The sequence below is a fragment of the Aplysia californica genome, unplaced genomic scaffold, assembly GCF_000002075.1.
Source record: "Aplysia californica isolate F4 #8 unplaced genomic scaffold, AplCal3.0 scaffold00035, whole genome shotgun sequence".
Taxonomy (NCBI): Eukaryota; Metazoa; Mollusca; class Gastropoda; order Aplysiida; family Aplysiidae; genus Aplysia; species Aplysia californica.
Genome location: NW_004797305.1, coordinates 1795269 through 1814807, shown reverse-complemented (window position 1 = coordinate 1814807; position 19539 = coordinate 1795269). Strand labels below are relative to the sequence as shown.

Below are 19539 nucleotides of genomic sequence, written 5' to 3'. Positions count from 1 at the left end.
CACTTTCTATAGCTGGGTACCCATTCCCACCTGGGTGAGGTGAGGAAAATTTGTGTAAAGTAGGCTACAGTAAAGTGCCTTTCCCAAGGACACAACGTCGGTTCCCTGACGGTATTCGAACCCACGACCTTACAGTTTAGTCTGAGAGCCTAATCTAAATGGAACAAACACTGAGAAAATACATGTACTGGCAGTAAAATATCACAGGATTTCCCATTGCTTAAAATGATATTATTTTTATCAGACTTGTTTGGGTTTTTTAGGTAAGAGTTTTACGGCACTTGCAACTACATAAGGACTTAAGGTAAAATAAGCATGTTTTTTTTGTTGTTGTTTTGTTTTGTTTAAAAAAAATTAAACCAGACTGACATCAAGAAAAGTTATATGACCCCTATAAAAAAATTCATAAAGACAGCCAACTGACTAATATACTAACATACATTATTAATTATACAGAAGAATTTGTCGGCAAGCAAATATTGTTTACTCAGAGATCATTTTCATCGTTGCATGAGAAGAGCAAGATTGTGTTAAAGTTGAAGGAATCGTGATCAAGAACAAAGTAATGAGGACTTTAAAAAAATACTTGAAAACAGTCGCAGGTTCCAGGAAGGCAGGTGGATTTTATGCTCTAGTGCAAGTAGAAAGACGGGTCATACGTAACTATTGGTTATATTGCGCGCTGAAAAATGAACAGCCAGCTACCCTCAAGTTCTCTATCAGAAGAGAGCGAAAGCATAAATCATCACTCTATAGAGTTTCTTGAGGTCATTTTTATGATGCAGTCAGAGTCAGAGGTACATTTTCACTGCAGCTGGAAGATCACCAAGAAGAACTTCATCCCAGCTATCACTGTTCAACTAATAGATCTAATATAATTGATGAAATAAGTAAACGAGCAACGATCTTCATTCTTTAATTCCAAATATCTTTGTTTTGACCACACAAGTACGCAAAAAATGATATATTTTATAAAATACCACTTTTATTGATCCTCGTAAGGATATGTGGGTTACAACTTACAGGGGCAAGTACAATACATGCATGTCAGGAAATACACATTACAACAATACAGAATATCTTACAAACATGCCACTGCCAGTTGTCACTGTGCAGTATCTCTGAGTGAAGGTTATCATGTCTTGGTCAAGGACACACCCTGATGACCACCCTCCAAAAGGTCGTATCACCAACATATAATGTAGGACCCAATTGCGTGGTCAGGAGCCATTTCCGTGGCAGGGAGCCAATTGTGCGTCTTGTTGCCAATTTCGTGGCAAATTTATATTATATACATGAAGAGGCTGAATGACATGCACCACATGGCACCATTGCCAGTTTTATTTCATTTTGAAGAAAGTACTTTCCTTCCCAATTCGCTGTGCGAGATTGCTTAAGATAGTAATGCATGACCATGCACTATTGAGCACTGAAGTTGAAATCCTTGTAGGAATGTAGGCCTAAAAACTCAACATGGAGGAGGACACTGTTCCCAAAGAAGGGATTTTCTTTGGTATACACATCGACGGAGACATCAAACTAAAGACAGGCCAGAAATCTTTTGGACTTCTTACAAAGAAATTCTGACAGTTGTAAAGGTGAGGTATTATCTACCTCAATGACAATGGGGATCAAGAAAATTTGCCAAAAGACAAAACCAGACATTGACTTCAGAACACCTTGTACTTGTTTGCAAACATATTGAGCAATTTTTTTGTATTGACAAAGAAGATGCTATGTTTTTCAAGTCCGAGGATTTGGTGACTGGCAATCGTAAGTGTCTCACAAAATATGAACAACCTAAAATGGTTGAATTGAACCACGCAAAAGACCACAGGAAAAGTAGTACAATTTACGAAAGTCTGAGGCAAATTTGTTACCGCGTGACCAATGAATTTGTCACAACTTTTGTTCAAGGAAAATATCTGCTGCTCGGAATGTGCACAGGCAAGAGATCTGCCAAAAATAAAATGCATCGAGGAAACCCATTCCAGCCACCTACCAAAACAGCAGGTGGCAAATAGATCTAAAGAAATGCCATCACAGCAAGGGTGCAACTACATTTTGAACGTGGTGGACTGCTCTAGCAGCTATTCATGATTTGCCTTCAGCTCCCCAGTCAAGGACAAAAGTGCCAAACAAATAGGGAACAACCTGGTCCATTTCATCCCCCTATATGGGGCAACTAGGATTCTCCAGTCGGACAATGGTATAGAATCCAATGAGTTTTGAAGAATTCCGCATTCAAATACTCAACGGCAGACCTTACCACCCACAATCACAAGGCCGTGTTGACAGGTTCAACAGAACCGAGGTGGAATATTTTCAAAAAACTATTTGTCAGATGCAAAAAAGTGGCCTGAGCAGCTGGAAGAATGTTATTACGAGCATTACAACTGGGTCAACAAGGCAACACATCCCTTTACTACCTTTGAAAAATTCTTAGGAAGACCAAATTTTGCAACCTCATCATATGAAACGGTACCACTGGTCAACCTCACCAGAGAAGATCGAGCGTTTCTTGACCAAGCACATCTTGATGTACAGATTACTGAAGAAAGCGAAGAATTAGAGGGCCCTGGTGGAGCTGTGCCCCAATCAGCTCTTCAGTAGCTTAAAAAGGTGCTGAAGACAATTCATCATCCTACAGGAAAGACGCTGACCCCAACGAGATCATGGACATAACCTTAACTCTAACAAAGTATACTGTTAAGATGCATCCATACTAGGAAGAGATTTATCACAAATCTACTGAACAACAATGTCCTCTTGAACGGTATGCAGCCTCTTCCTCCACATCAGCTGTAGATTACGTTGTTGGAGAAACGGTGGACTAACTATTGCACCAATACAGCTCTCTCTGCGGGAACAGAAAGTATTCTACATGGCTGATGGAAGAAGGGCACGATTCTGTGCACATCAGAAAATCCTGCCAGAAGAAGAACTTTCAAGAAGATTCAAGATGACATTGATAACACCGATGTATCAGTTGCACACAACTGTTTTGTGGTGATGTTTTAGAATTACTGAGTTTTCTCCTGTTAATTTAGATTTCTTCTGTCTATTTCAAAGTGTTCAATGTTGCAAATGATTATTTTTAGTCAGTTGACGTATTTTGGATAAGGGAGAGGGTTCGGGATAAAGCAAGAACAAAAATCATGTCAGAAATAGGAAACTAGGCTCAGAAGAGAGGCCTAACAAATCCATCTGATTTTTATACATTCTCTCATCTTAATCACAAGTACATGACTCAGTAATAGTTTACTTCCTAATAGCATTTGTCAAATACTAATGCCATGGTGTGCTAGGAAGGAGAAATGCGACACCCAACTGGTATGTCGTCATTGCAAAAAACATCACTGCGCATTTTCGAGAGGAAAGCGGTAAACGATTTGGTGCGAAACTGAACGGTGCAGGCAAATTTGCCACGTAACTGGCAAGATGACATGCAATTGGATCCCACCATGCAATTGGCTCCATCCTGAAATTTGTATCAACTGAAGCTCAAAAACACTTGGCCACTTCCAATAGGAAACTGAAATTGACAACAGTGTCAACAAAAACCAAAACAAACTCAGCAGTGACCAAGTAATCACGAAACTGATTTAAGTATACCTATTTCTCTATATTATATGAAATAACAAATACAGTGTTAGAGTACCAACAGTCACCAATACTTGTATGCCAATACATATAAGTATAACTTAGTCAAACGGCATATTCTTACTCCAACATGCTACTTTCGTACCTTTGAAAAAAGCCAAAAAAGCACATGGATTTTGTTCATTAAATCACTAAACGGTACTAACAGTTCACAGTCAAGAAAGATCAATCTTCATTTTAATGGTAATTGAGGACATAAGTTGCTGTAACATCAGCAATCAATCAAAAGAGCATGTACCACTACCGAATCAAACCATAAATATCACCTTGAACATCTGCAAATAGGCCTACCCACCATAAAGAAACCCATAGAATTAGGATGAGCGATACAAATTACCTTGTAAGAGTCGGATGGTCTGTTTTTAGTGACAGGTAGTTGCATCTTTTTTTTCTCCAAAGCTCATGGTTCGCACACATTTTTTGTCTTGGAGCCATGAGGTCTAAGTTGCCAGGTTCCTATACACAGATGTTCACTCCGAACTTTATTAACTCACTTGCGACTGGGCCCTTTCACCAGTCACAAGCGTTGAAGACTGGCGTTTTGGGGGGAATTTAAATAAATCACCACAACTCTCAGAATTACCCTATTGTAATCATTTTTTGACACAGTAAAGTAACATTCAAGCTTAATCTAATACAAAAAACTAAAGTTGTCTAAGTCTAATACTTTAATTCGTATGATATTTTAAAAATTGGCATGAATTTGATTTTCGAAAAATTTCCAGAGACGTGACAAGTAGAATGAAATTCACTGCAACAACAAAAATAAAAGTTCAAAGTGTTCTGGTTTGATTTGTATACATGTGCAAGTGTTTGGTGGAAATATAAAAGCTGGTCTGTGAATTGATTCAGACCCATACACTGAATTACATGAGACAGATGTACGGCACGACGTTGTGATTTCGTTGCGCGAAAAACAACACCGGTACTAGTGCTAGATCTAGCCCTAGAACTACGACTCGGGCCGTGTTCGGGTACATATCCAGGATCCTAACTATTAGACACATCATATTCTGAGACACTAGAACTAGTAAAACGCACAGAAGTATAGAAAACGGCGAAATTATGTGATTCTTGTTCATGCGACTTCTTCGACCGTTACTACGACGCGACTGTCGGATTACTATGAGCTGTATAGAAAAAAAACAAAGCGCGAGTTCCGGTCTGTTCAACCCCAGTTGGGGTCACTGTCCTTCACCTTCAATAACTTAAAAACTACCGGCCCCAGAGATACGAAACGAAGTTTAAGTAGCTCAGGCTTGGCCAAACAAGGGTACGAGGCGGGTCTCGCGATCCGTGCGTGATTTGTAGAGCGAAAAAAAAATTCCAAAGTTGGTCACGCAGGGCTTGTGAGACCCGTCGCGAGCGTCATGGCGGGGGTCACGCAACTGTTGTGTGACGCGTCTGAAGTGAGTTAAAACAAGCAGTGAAAATTATGGGGCTCAAAATCCTCACAAAGAGTGGCATTTCTCTTCATAGCGCTAACATCTCTACAAAATGATGATCCCACATGTTAGTAGCATGTGTGTCCCATGTGTATCCTTAGATCTTCAGTGGCATGATGGCACAGAGAACAGAAAAAGGCCTGGTACCAGATTTTATCACTTTTTCAGTTCTGTGGTACGGCTGCACTTTATTAAAGCACGATTTAGCAGAAAAGAAAAGAGAATTCGCCAGAGAAATTTCTTTCATGTTATCTCCCTTGAGTGTGGACCTTGGAACATGCTGCCTGCTTAAACATTGTCATCAACATCATCGTCGTCATCAGGCTGAAAATTTTGAGTCTCCTCTTCATCTTCATCATCATCACTGTCTCCCTGTTCTGGTAGCTTAGGCTCCCTGTATCTATGAACAGTTAAGGACAAACCATATTCTCACATGGCACCCACTCCCCTGCTAAAGTAAAATAATGTGAAACAAGGACAATTCAAAGCACCATCTAAATAAATGGGTACCGTACTGTAACTGAGCCTTTAGATGGAAAAGACTTACAAAGAGTAAGTTTAACTTCCCTGTATTACATGTGAGAGGGGTGGATAGGGGGAGTGAGGGTATAAGTATAGAAACAGTTTTGTAGTTTGATTTCATAAAGTCCATTCTCTAACATGAACCCATCCTTTTATTTCTTCACAATTCAAATGAAAATAAAAGAAGATTAAAAGCCATCAACATGATCATTATTAGCTGGTTTTAAAAAAACTGTTCATACTCGGTAACCTATATTTTAGCTGCTTAAGAAAATACTAAAAATTAATCGAAGTGGCTATGCCCTCCACTCCACATAATAAGCTAGGCTTTGTTGGCGGCACATAAACTATCAAACCCGACACTACAAGTGGAAAAACTTAAACCCTGGAAAAGCACAGGCCCTTTATAAAGGGCGTGAGCCAGGCTACCCGGGAAGCGCGCAGGCCCTATATATAGGGACGACCTACTTTGATTGGGAAGCGAGCAGCTATAAAGGGCATAGACGCTGACCTTCTTTCAATGGAAAATTTCAGCATTCCTTTAATGGAAAATGACGTAGTAAATTACAGGTCAAAGTTATAAATAGTGACCAATGACTTGGCAAGTTATCTTGACCTCGTAGAGCGTCTCTTGGCCAAAGATCGTACATAACAAAATAGTTCACTCAGCCAAAAAGGTGCCCGCGGAAGTCCGCACATTGGTTCAGATGACTCTGCAGTCTTTGTTTTGAAGCTCTCTTTCGTTTCACCAGAAGAAGAATAGGAATAGCACACTTTGTTAATTTCACTTTTATCATATATTTTCACACACATCGCAAAGTCTGCACTTTTTCGAAAAGGGCGCCACCGAATATTGAGGACACTTTTTTTCATTGGTTTAATTATAGAGGAGTGAACTATCTTGTCTTGGCCAAGATATCGATCGATAAAGTGATGCGGTCCAGCTGAGAGATTATCAAGGCCGTGAGCGTACTTCTACCTAAATCTAAGGGCCGTACGTAGGGAGGGCCATACGCATAGCCACGAGGCTATGCCTACGGGAGGGAGGGCCGTACGCATAGTTATGAGGCTATGTGTACGGGAGGCCGTACGCATAGTTATGAGGCTATGTGTACGGGAGGCCGTACGCATACCCACAGGCAAAATTAATTGACCAGACACCAAAAGAATACAACTCTATTAGAGCTAACAAATCAAGAGAAATTTAGAAAGAAAATGAAAGTGGATTGAACCCATCTCAAAACTGAAAACAAACATTACCTTCTAAGCCTTATGATAGAATCTACACAGAAAGAGAAAGAAAGGAAGGCCTAAGAGTATGTTGAGGAGGGACTTAGATTCCGACCTAGGAGATGGAATATAGCTTGACAGAAGAGAAGACCATAGCCCAGGTTGACTATTTATACTTTCTGAACTTTCTCAAGTCAATGGAAGCATTAACCCTGACACACTCTCTCTCTCTCTTCCTCTCTCAATCAATCAGAGCATACATTTCCAACTAATCTCTCTAAACCCTCTCTCCCCCTCTGTTAGAAAAAAATGACAAATCACCACATATTCTGTATACTGCACACAGTCACAGTACTCATTCAAAAGAAAAAAACAAATACCCAAAAACATGAGTCAAAATGAGTATGTATTCCATCTGAAGAAAAGCACAGAGCTAGTATTTAGTCACACATTTCTCTAAATTTCCAATAATAAATTAATGAAGCTACCTCCCAAAAAGGATACTGCATGTTCCCTTGACCTGAGTAAGTTGCCATCTTTGGTACAAGTTGCGCAGCCAGCCGTTGGGCAGCATGTTCAGCTATCAGTTTCTGAAACACAAGTAAAATGTTTTTTGCTGTTGAAAATACCTGAACCAGTTTTCCTTACATGGAAGGAAGAAGAAAGTGGAGAATACAGTTTTGACAAAATGAAGTAAAACAAATAGAAAGGCCCAGCCCTGTTGCTCCTGAGCTATTACAGACACTGGTTATCAAGCACACACAAAAATAAACTCTAATCAGTTTGAAGACAAAAACTGCTTTTCTTGATTTAAAATCAGTATCAGCTTATGTAATTTTACTGTACAGGTCCATATTTATATATATCGACAAAACGGAAAGTAAAAGAAGCAAAAAGTAAGTCTTCTGAAATTAACCAACCTCATTTCTTGCTCTCTGCTCATCTATGAGTTTCACAGACTCGTTGATTGAAATCAGCTTTGACTCCTTGAATTTGTACTCTGGAGGCCTCACATTGGATTCCTCAACAACGTTAGTATTTGGCACAGTGTGGGGGCGGAATGTTTGCTTTGTGTCAGCCTTGGACTTGAGAGTTCTGAGGGTGGCAAAGCAATGAAGGGTTTTCCTCTACAAATGAAAACGAGCAATTTGATTCAGTAATGCAATAATTAGAATGTAACTTTGCTCTTAGTGTACAATTGGCTTGAAAAAGTCGTGTGTTAAAAAACTAATGAGGTCCCAAGTTGACAAAGATCAAGAAAACAAAGAAAAAAGTCGTAAAGCAGAGAATGAGTTTTGCCATCATTTAAGTATGTAAATCAGTGAATGATTGAAATGAAAAAAAAAAAATGAACTTGAAATTGTATCGGTTTTACCTCCATTGCAACACTGTACGGTTATAGAGGCGGGACCTCTGAATGTAACGTCCATCTCCAACAGGACTAAACCAAACGCGAAATTTCATGTGAAGTGCCTTTTCAAGGACACAACGTTAGACAAGGCTGAGCCTCCAACAACCAAATATGCCCAAGAGTCCGGTAGCCTAACTACTAGACTATCAGGGCCATCAGTCTGAAATGATTCCACAGAATTTAGGGTGGATTTAAGTGGATAGATAGACTTTGGTAGATATATTAATTATGGTCAATGTGTGTGTACATGAATGTAAATAGAGTCCTGTGCTATTATATGAGTCTTTGTCCTTCTCTGTACAAAGCACAACTGATTAAAACCTGTCAATTCTTTGCCATATCGACAGACCGAAGGGCTAGAACCCAAATGGCCGCTGGGTCGGAAAAGTAAAAGTAAAGTAAAGTCCTTCTCTGCAAGCACTGTCGAAATTACTGCAACTGGTAGAAAGTTTTCTTAAAAAATAGAATACTATACCTGTTGGGCATAAATTTTTCTTGAGGTGTTGCTCTCTCCATCTTTCTTACAACCCTCTCAAAAACATTTTGTGGCACATCAGTCTCTGAAACCTTCTTTTCTCCAGGTTGACTGATGCTTATTTTCTGCAAATGAAATAATATAGCACAAATTATATTTTCCTACTTCTTTAAAAGTCAAGGAAAACAGTAAATCAGAAAAGATAGAAAAGTAGCTTGGTGTGTGACTTCAAAGCCCAGTGAACTTTACATGAGTTGAAGTAAAGGGAATGCAGAAAAAAGCCAATATTACAATAAAAATATCATCAGTCTTTTATTGTCCTCAACAAAATATAGTCACAAGAAGCCGAAATGTTATCATTAAATTCTAAATTAATTTTCCCCTGAGTCCATTTTAAACAAAGACTACTGTAATAAAGCTGGATTTTACAATTTTCTTGCATTTATAAAGGCACACTCTTCCATTACTAGCGTATTGGAAAAATTGGTGCTGAGCAACTTCATTTTTGTTGTAATATATATATACATAATTATCTGTTTCTACCACTCTCTCTGTTTCGTTTTTTCATAGACTCATATATATGTGAATCTCTCCGTCTCTCTCACTTCCTCTCTCTGTCTTCCATTCTTTTCATATCTAGGCTCAATGTTACTTAAATGTCACAGGCAATTGACAACAAAAAGCCTTGATCTTTTCTATGGGGCTTAGCAGTTTCATTGAAAATAAATAAGTTGCTCAAATGTTAACAAAACAATTATTTACATATCATAAGAGTGAGGCTCTAAATCAGGGTACTACGGTAGTCTCTGCCTAAGATCCCTGTGCTTGAGAGCAAGGAAAATGTGGATCTTACTTCTACGGCGAACAAGATCTTTGCTGACGCACCAAGGGAATAATCTATTGTGACTCATGGTCAGGCCCACAACTAGTAAAATGGTCTCCCCTTACTCTGAAACGAACTGATGTGACCCCTGGGTGGGTATAAGACTTAAGGGGAGCAAAGAGTAGTCAACCTTGATGACCGATTACAAAGACAAAGGCAACACTCATCCAATTGTGAGTCGCAAGATCTAGACTGATTCTATTTCTCCTCCCCTTTACTTTACCTGTCCAAAAATTGACAGCTTTCCATCTCTGACCGAGTTTCCCCCGCTTTTGTCGCAACGCAACATTGCATTGTGACCACACCAATTCAAATTCAGTCTGTCTAGCAAATTAGGGTGTACGGACAACTACCACGGCAGTGGACAGGGAAACAAAAGCACTGAAGAGTTCAGTTCCATATGATCCCATCCGATACAGATTTGTAGGCACTACCCACCCAGATTGTAAAGTAAGTTCAGGTAGAGAGCTCAGGTGCGAGTGTAATGTATATATACGGAAAACAAACGCATCGACGAGTTCCCACCTCAGTGTGATCCCATCTGGGGCAAACATAGTAACATTTCGTCGTGACTTTCAATGGAGCTATGATCACTTTCACGAGAATGGATGACCTGTGACGCAACGGGCAGTACAGTCCATGCCGGCTTTAAGCACGGTCATCGGGAGAAAGCATAAGCGTGCTTAATGCCGAAGCGTGCTTGAGAGCGAAGTGGACATAATCCAGAGATTTTCATGTAGAAAATTTCCCGTGCTATTTCCCTTTATTTGTAAGTAGGCCTATAATCCCATAGCGGTCCCGCAAAAGTGTGCACTGTTATTTTTACCCCCCATGGTAGTTTTAGTTTGCTTGTTTGTTTTTGTTTGGTGGTCGAACGGGGAATGAAAACTTAATTTAGACGGCCAGTCACGATACAGCACACTAGGCCTACACACCAAACACTGTCCGCTGTGCCACATTCATACCACCGCCTTCATCCCACCTCGTGCGTTATACACAATCAGGATTAAAGGATAGCAAGGGTCAAAGGTGAAATCGAGGCCTGCCTCCCTTTCTCGTCTCCACGACTCTCTTTGTATTTTTTTGTGTCTGTGTGTAGCTTTGCCGTAGGCTAGATCCAATGTCCACGCGTGCTGCCTCAATGCCCGTGTGAGTCGCGTATGCCTCCATCACTTGCGTTCTTTGTGTTTCTCTTAACACACTCCACTGCTGCGGTGTAGACTGTGTGTTCGAACTTCCATGGGTCATCATGAAAGTATTGACTGTCTTGTAAATGAAGCGTGCCCCCCCACCCCCCAAGTTTTTGTTCCGTAAATTATTATTTCACATGTGGGATCTTAGTAGAATGATGAATGTAATCCTTAAGAGCTGGATCTTAGGGGTGACTTTTGTGTAGTAAAAATTCTGTTTTCTTAAAAAAGCGGGATCTCAAGTAAACCAGGATTGTAAGCGGTGGGATCTTCAGTGGAGACTACAGTACATAGTACACTGAAATATACTTGACTCACTTGTAAACTTGAAGCTATATCCATATGGTCTTGAACAGAAGTTTCTTTAACACCACTGTCAGCAACTGCAGACAATCCTACTTTCCTTTCTGTCACATCTTTCACTAATTCAGAACCAAAGATTTCTGTATTTATCTTTACTACATCTGACATTTGCTTGAACCCTGATACATGATCCATGTCAGTTTGGCTAGGTAAGGTACGACGAAATGCTTCAGTCTTTTGTGATATAAGATTTCTCAAATGTTCTGCAAATTTTCTACATCTCTCTCCTTTATCAGGCAAGGTTTTAAGAAATGCCCTGAAACAAAGAAGGAAGAAAAAACAAAACATATTAAAAGAAAAATTACTTTGGTCAATGGTTTGGTAGTAACGGTGGTTTATTCAGGTTAACCTTATCTGTACGTTGTGTTTTACTATCGTATCCATACGACGAGGGGAACTCTGTGCCACCACTTTCAAAGAGGAAATCTACTCGTTAATCCGATCCGTACGTTTTGCATGGCAGTCTGTCAAAATGATTTTTTGAGAAATACAGAAAGTTTCAAAAAGATCTTCGTACTGGAAGTATTCTAAAAATGTGAAGAATACAACCGTGGGGGTACAAAATGACCCCAGGGCGTACGAATCTAAGGGTTAAAGAAGATACTGCACAGACTTGACTTTCAAAGATATTGCAAATCTACAACTCAGTGAACTAAAAGAAAACCCCAAAAATGACCAAAGATCTTCCAAAATTAAGGCAAGCCAAATTCATTTATAATTTACAGTAAATAAGGGCACTACATAGTGGGGAGCAGCTATGTTTGTGTATTCATATTAAAGGTCTAAATGGAGCTATTTCTTATGCTGTGAATGTTCATATTTCAGACTGGTCAGGTAAACCTTAACAAAGCAAATACCACAGGCATCAACCTCTGTACTAGGTGTCAAGTTGGAATTGCACCTCTGGGACAAAATTCCTCCATTTGAGACTAAAAACCATTACCGGTTCCACTGTCCACCATTTGTCACTTTTCTCCCTCTAGACCAAAGGAAAAATATACATCAGGACAATAGAAAGGAACTGAAATAAAAACAAAATGATAAACTGCAGCCCTATTCAGCTAAAAAAATTAGTTAGAGTGACTTTATAAACTGACATGACATGTAAACTTACTTCGGCACAAAACTAAATTTTAGTGCAGCATACACAAAAAAACTTGAACAAGAGTACTGAAACAAAATACAAATGCAAAATAGAATCCCAAATAAAAGTAGATACGAACTGTTTTTGTAAACCCACATTTTGTTGTAACTACATTAGCAATCAATGTGATTTTACCTTCCAGACAGAATTTTTTCTTGTCTCTCAAGAAGTTCTTTGAGCTCACCAACAGATTTGGACATTAAATCGCTCAAGTGTCCTTGACGATCCGGCGGCAGATTCATTTTCATAGCAAACAAACTGTCATTTGCAGCATCAACTCAAACTGCAAGAAAAAAAAAAGACAGAATATTGTAAGTGAATATTACAAGCTTTCCCAAACCCTTCATATACTGCTACTGGCCTCAAGACCAAATTCTTTCCTTGACTTTTTTCTGCCTTTGTCAAAAAGTGGACATTTTCCTATTCTGATACTGGTATTGCCTGTCCTGGGCAACAACGTCATTGCACACCGGACAGGTCCTGGGCAACAACGTCATTGCACACCGGACAGGTCCATAAGTGCTCAGTTCCCAACAACACCAAAGCCCACAAGGTATCCATATTGATTGTTCCAGTAGCTGTCTGATTATGGCGACGTCTTTCCTTTCCAGATAATCGTTCCTTTCTTCCTTCTCCCCTCACTATCCCCATTTCCCGCATCCTAATGATTGCGTGGTGTTCTGCTGTCTCCCTGTCTTCTTCATCCCACAACTTTTCCTCCAGGATCTTCAACACTTCTCTCCTTTGTCAAATTTCACGTCACCATCAACCACGTCACTGCCTGCCAGCCTATCAGCCTCCTCCTTGCCCTTCACTCCAAAGCGCCCAGGACAGAATATCCACATGATGGCTCTAAATGATGAGTGTATTATAATATCCATATATAAATCATTGTCTTAGAAAATGTGAGTTGCGGTATAAATACAATATTTCAACAATGTGAGAAAACAAAAAGAGGATTAAATGACAATGGTTCGATCTATTTGTTTGTATTTGATTTTTGTTTTTATCTCCTGTCACCTCTGTAGAAGCAATCTTTTATTAAATCATGATATATATATTATAATATTATTATTTATTTATCAGACAAACAAGTCAACAAAAATTGCACATCATGTACTAAAACAGAATTCAAATTCAAAACAATTATAAACAAATTTTAATTTTAACCAGTATTTTGACAATCATCATGATATTCACAACTGGAAATTCTCCTCCTTCCTTGTCCTAGCCTGGGCCTTGTCAAGTGTCATGTCAAGCACCATCCAGGATCCAGCCTAGCCTGTCTAGTCCAGTCTAAACCCCTATTGTCATGATAATTCTTAGTATTTGGTCTCGTACTTCTAATTACTGTTTTAATGGCAGTACATGTACACCAGTATCTGGAATTTCTTCCCCCTTCTTGTCCTAGTCTAGTCCTAGCCAGGCACCATTCAGAATTCAGCTCAACCTGTCTCATTCTCATCTAGTGCTAGTACTACAGTACATGGAGTCTGCTTAACAGCAACCCCCTTGGGAACGCTTTGATTGCTCTTAGGACGGCTGAGTTTATATGCACGCAACAACGTGCACAGAAATTCAAATTTTGCTATACGCAAGCAATTGCGTGCAAGATATCATAGTTTGCTTGAACAGAAGTTTCTTTAACACCACAATTGTGTGTACAGTCAAACCTGTGTAAAACGGCCACCCATTGACAAGGAGAAAAGAGGCCGTATAACACAGGTTGTCGTCTTAGGCAGGACTAGTCAAAATGAATAAAAGCAAATCATTCTCTTCTGAGGTCCAAACCAGGGCTGATCTCAGTCTTTAGACTGCTGTAGGGCTAATTCAAAAGGGTATTAGTTTTCTTTTGAAAAATGGCGGAGGGTACTGGTGTAAGAAGGGTTTTTTTGTTTGTTGTCTTGATGGGTTTTTTTTTGTTTGCAGTAAGCTTTCTTTTTGTTGCTGGTTTAGTACAAGGATAAAATAAACTAAACATTATGTAAGTAAGACGATGAAGACCGAGTGCCATGGTAAAACATACACACGGGTCGACACCACTCGGAGAACGAGCGATGCTTCTGTTGCAAGTTCACGTCAAAGTCCATTGTTACTTTGTTACAGATTAGGCAAACAAAATAGTGACCAGTCACCTCACACTCACACATGATTTGTGCATGAGTTGTGGATGGGGCTAAAAGGTTATTACGGATCACGCTTCCCTTACCAGCTGTTGAAATGTATTGTTAGTAATGTTAAGCCTACCCATTGGTCAACTTGGGTAAACATTTACAGGAGGGACTAACAACAACGGCAGGTCAATGGATTATGGCGGCCCATCCAGAGTGTGAAGGGCCAATTCAAAATTTATGTCAAAGCATTGGGCAATGCGAGACCACGTCTGGCCACCTGAGGTAGGTGAATTTGACAGTGGGTTGAAAAAAAAAGGAACCCCACCCCAAACCCTTTTTTTCCCTTTCGTTCTTTTTTTGAGTGTGTGTTAATTTGTGTTATCTTTAAACAATCTCAGTTATTCTCTTTCCATAAATTTAGCCTGTACCAGTACCATTCTGTACCTCCTCTTTTCCTCCCCAAACAAAGTTGTACACACACCCCAAGCAGTTGACGATGAAACTAACCTCGCATCCCCTAGCGACGTAGCCCATCACGAGATAAACGGCAAAGCGGGCCCGCCATGGAGCGGACAAAAGCCCAAGGAGCAAGATAATATCCAAGTAATAGAGAATCTTTGGCATTACGGCACGGAATTGCGTGAATAGTGTCAAAGTATGATACCTTGCACGCAATTGTGTACGTGTATAGCAAAAAAATGTATTTGTGCATGCAATTGCGTGCGTATAGAGCAAAACATGTATTGGAGCAAGCACTGCGGCCTGCACACGTGTGGCTGTGTGTGCGTGTCCAGGAGGGGGGGGGGCGGCGGCACTAGCGGTCTCGGCGTTGAACGTCGCAGATACACACGTCAGTCTTTTCTTTCCCCTCGGCAACTGATCATTACAGTAGAATATGACTATAGCAGTACCTGTTACAGCAGGACCTTACCGGGATTCCCCTTTTAAAAAAATGTAAACTCATTTACCTATGCTTGCGTTTAGCGGGGCAAGGAAAGGCTCAACCTCGGATACAGTGGGAGAGACTGAGCGAGTTCTAGCTGGGGGGAAGGGGGTTGGGGGCTGTAGGCCGGCTCCAACAGACAGTCAGCGGAGCGGCGGCGTGATAGGCCAGTCCAACGATGAGTGAGGTGGGGCAGGCGGTAGAGAGGGATGATGCGGAGAGACGCTTTACGTGAGCCACTCCAAAAGTGATGTGCCGTAGCTTAGACTCTCAGTATGGTATGAGAGCGTATAGATCATAGCCCTAGGCATAGGCTTGGACAAAAAGTAAAAGAAGAGGAGAGCGTGTCGAGCGAGATTCCTAATTGAAATTCATTGAATTGCAATAGTTGATGCTCACACTCAGGCATACACACGCATCCACTTCACCAGATCTACAGTAGGTCTAACGGTACGACAGACAGCACAAAAGCTACAAGACCGAGGAAAAGACGGCTTCCAACAAACACAAAAAGAAATGCGCTTCTCACGAGAATTGAAGGCCGAGATAATAAACGAAGTTGACAAGAAAAGGAAGACTAATCTAAAGCGCAAATTCTATTGATATGGAAGGGGGGTAATCATGAGGATTTTATGAATTTTTTTCTGTAATTTCCCCTTTCCATTCCTATAGCGGGAACTCGCCTACAGCAGGATTTTTCGTCTGGAACCAAAAGTCCCACTATAGGAGTTATAATACTGTATTACAATGATAATAACCTAGTCTTGACGTATCTCTATGTAATGAATTGTGCGCTGGTCTCTATGGAGTCCAAAGTTGCCGTGCTAGATTCTAGGCTCTACACAGCAACACAACTTTTTGGTAAACGATCGAGATGACACAGGCGAGCCTTTGAACGAATCTGTCTTTTTTTTAATAGAGCTCATAATATGCAGGCATTACTTGGTGCTTTTTCGGTAGTTCCCACCCCCCCTTATTTGAGCCAGACCTACATCTAGATGTATACGTTTGATTCGCAGCGAGCTATGATATCAAACCTAACAACTGCAAAACATTAAATTGTGGTAAAATTCCATGCCCCCCTGAAACCCCCAACCTTATTTATATTAGGTCAGGGGGGCAAGCCCCCCTGAAACCCCCCTACTCTTGGGGCCTAAACCCGTGAATAACAATTGCGGCGTGGGAACTACCGAAAAAGCGCCCATTACTTGTGACTTCTCTTTATACAGTATTACTTGCTCAGAGCCTGTAAATATCTACACAAAACATCATGTTTGCTATACTATACTTATAGTTATAATAGGCTTATAATAATCTCATGAAAGTGGCTATTCTCACCCGCCCGGAAGTTCTCGCAAGATCAACTCCTCCCCTCTTCTTTCTCTCTCTGTCTCTTTCTGAATACTGTCTATCGGTGCGGACGATCAAATTGACCAAAACAAAGTTAAAAAATGATGTTAAAACACAAAAGTAAATTAATTTGGTTGTCTACAAAGATGCTACGGCTATTTAACTTTTCGAATCGAGCCGAACTACGCGGGTCGCCATTTTGTTTTGCCCGGAAATTCTCGCGCTACTCCTCTCTCTCTTTCTCTCTCCACTGCCCACAGACAAAATTGTACGCTTTTAGTAGGCTACAGTTGTAATGGAACGTTTGTTCACGGCACAGAATTCTACAATTTTTCCTCACAGTGTAGAATTCTATGGTTTAGGGTGAACGCAAAATTTGGTGAACGCGCACCGGGTGAGAATAGCCACAAGACTCGCCTGCACTATTCTCACTCCGGGTGAGAATAGAGGTGGCCATAATAATATTTCAACAAGATTTTAGCCCAGGCCCATTGACCTCGTTGAATCTGAGTTCCACTGTACTACTGTAGGCTACTGTACTGAAGGCCTACCTACAACTAGCCAACTTGACCGAGCCCCCTCTATTATTTTTTAATCAACAATATCAAATATAACATAACATCGTCATAATAATTTTTCGGCTGGATTGTACTTTACCGGACCACCCGTCTCGGCCCGTGATTACTACGCACGCCTAGCCTAACTACGCACTCATAGTACTCTGCGTGCGGACAAAAGGTAGTTCCGCGGGCGACTTCGCGCACGCACAGCGAAGTCAGCGGTGACTGGCGAGGCGAGGTGAGCGAGAGGTGGTGGTGGTTGAGAGTGGGCAGGGGATTTAACTTTGGTGGACCACTGTGTATCATACCAACAGTGGGGTGGGGGGGTTCAGGGGGGCTTGCCCCCCTGGAAACTATAACAAAGAAAACACACAAAAATGTGAAACAATAACATGAGCAGACAGTCGTGTTTACATATCAATGGGGGGGTTTCAGGGGGGCTAGCCCCCCCTGGTAACAATAATTTAAAGACACTCACACACACACATATAAACAATAGCATGATAAGTCGCGAGCAGGGCCAATGGGGTTGCAATTATGCAAATGAGCTCTCGTGCGCATCTCTAGCCCTCCATTGTACTTTGCCGGACCAGGAGTAGGCCTAGGGCCTAGGCCAAGCCAGCAGAGTCGCGAGCAAATAAGAATAGTGGACCACGTGATTAGATTGACCAATTAGCCTCAAGGTGTCAGGGTCATGGGTCAAAGGGCACAGTGGCACGGTCGTGATGACTGAAAAACCCGGTAAGAGACGGCAGTCGATTGCTGGCAGTTGAAGAGTGAGGACGTAGAAAACTGAGTAGGAGAGTGAGTAGGGGAGCTCGGAAACGAAGAACAGCGGACCACTAGGCACCAGGGGCGCCACAGCGAAAGTAGTTCCGACCGGTGGTCCGGTAAAGTACAATCTTACCAATTTTTCTATCAGTAATCAGGACTGGTCGGTGGTGCTGTTGACAATACTACTGTTGAGAGTAGATACATACTGCCAATTAATTACAGCCGTTTGAGCTCCCAACTCACGGTAGATCTAGATTCTAGCCCTTGACTTCAACATTTAAAACGCAGTGGCCAGCGTGCATACACTCTTACTCAGCATTTACACACACCATGACTGATGTCAACTGCTATTAGGCCTAGTTTCGGTTTCTTTTATTCCGCAGCGCTTGTTCTTCCAGGTAATTCACACTGGCACATGCCAACTGCAGCCGATACTCAAACAGTGTGAAAGCAGCAAGGAGGTTATGTTGCATTGTAAGGTCTTTGGGATTGCTTGTTCTTTCGTATCAAGCATCTTTCGTCCTTATCTCTACTCCTTCTTTGCTTTATTTGTTACTTTCTAGTTGATTAAACACCTCTAATCTTCGGCCCTTAGATTATAATATGGTAAAAAGCATCGTTCATCCTGGCAATGTGGCAACTGAAAGAATCAGATGGGCCATTTCGCATCATTCGCTATTTTGTAAAAAAATAGTAAATAATAATTTAATTGTAGATTCAAGTGTAAAGATGAAAGTTATCCCAGTCCCAGCCTCTCTTTCTTCTTATACGAAAGTATTCATTTTTCCGTTTGTGTGTGCGCGTGTGTGTGTGTGGGTGTATGTGTGTGTGTGTGTGTGTGTGTGTGTGTGTGTGCAATTGAAGGAGGAGAAGGGGCGGTATGATGATAGTATGGTTATTAGCACTCTTTCAGAGGCCCATGATTTGATCAATGCTGAATCTAATGTGTTGTTGCTTTTTTCCAGGAAGTTTTTGCGACTTTTAATAAGTCTACTGACAACTGCAGTAGATCTAGTAGCCTACAACAATGTATGACAGATAGAAACGGATACGTAGAATGGCAGGTGGACGTAAAGACATTGTAATAGTAGGCCTGCTGTATTTGAAGTAACTGAAGGTTTGAAAAGGAGAGTTGAGTTTCAAAACGTATACATACCCCCTGGGATGGTGCTACTGACAGACGTGTCTTTACGCCATTCTCAAAGGGGGACATTAAATGATTAATATGTTCTATGCTCAGTAAAATTGGAAATATGGGCTGATTCATCAATGTCATGCTCATAACTGTGTCTGAACTGCATGTTCCTTACTATCGCCCTTTTCCTCTACTTATTTTGTATGTTTGAATTGTTTGTCACTCTCTTGTGACCCGCTATTTCCGCGGTACCTAATTGATAGTCGAAGCAGACTTTGTGCTGTCATGTTGAGGCTAGAGAGGTGAGCAGAGTAAGCCTGATTCCCTGCTGACATCC

The 19539-nt window shown here is 40.9% G+C and overlaps 1 protein-coding gene across 3 annotated transcripts; it reads right to left on the bottom strand.

The window, feature by feature from the left end:
* Positions 1–5281: 5281 nt before the first annotated feature.
* On the bottom strand, positions 5282–18456 carry LOC101852079. 3 transcript variants are annotated; one of them, XM_013091405.2, is made up of 7 exons: positions 18274–18456; positions 12462–12609; positions 11138–11438; positions 8747–8871; positions 7781–7955; positions 7365–7450; positions 5282–5508 (listed from the first exon to the last, which is right to left on the bottom strand). In XM_013091405.2, the coding sequence occupies exons 2-7, from the start codon at positions 12572–12574 to the stop codon at positions 5397–5399; spliced, it is 912 nt and encodes a 303-aa protein (XP_012946859.1). In that variant the 5' UTR covers positions 12575–12609; positions 18274–18456; the 3' UTR covers positions 5282–5396. The 3 variants fall into 3 exon arrangements, with proteins under 3 accessions (XP_012946859.1, XP_012946860.1, XP_012946863.1); XM_013091406.2 differs by having other exon boundaries at positions 18311–18456; XM_013091409.2 differs by having other exon boundaries at positions 18397–18434.
* Positions 18457–19539: the final 1083 nt, after the last annotated feature.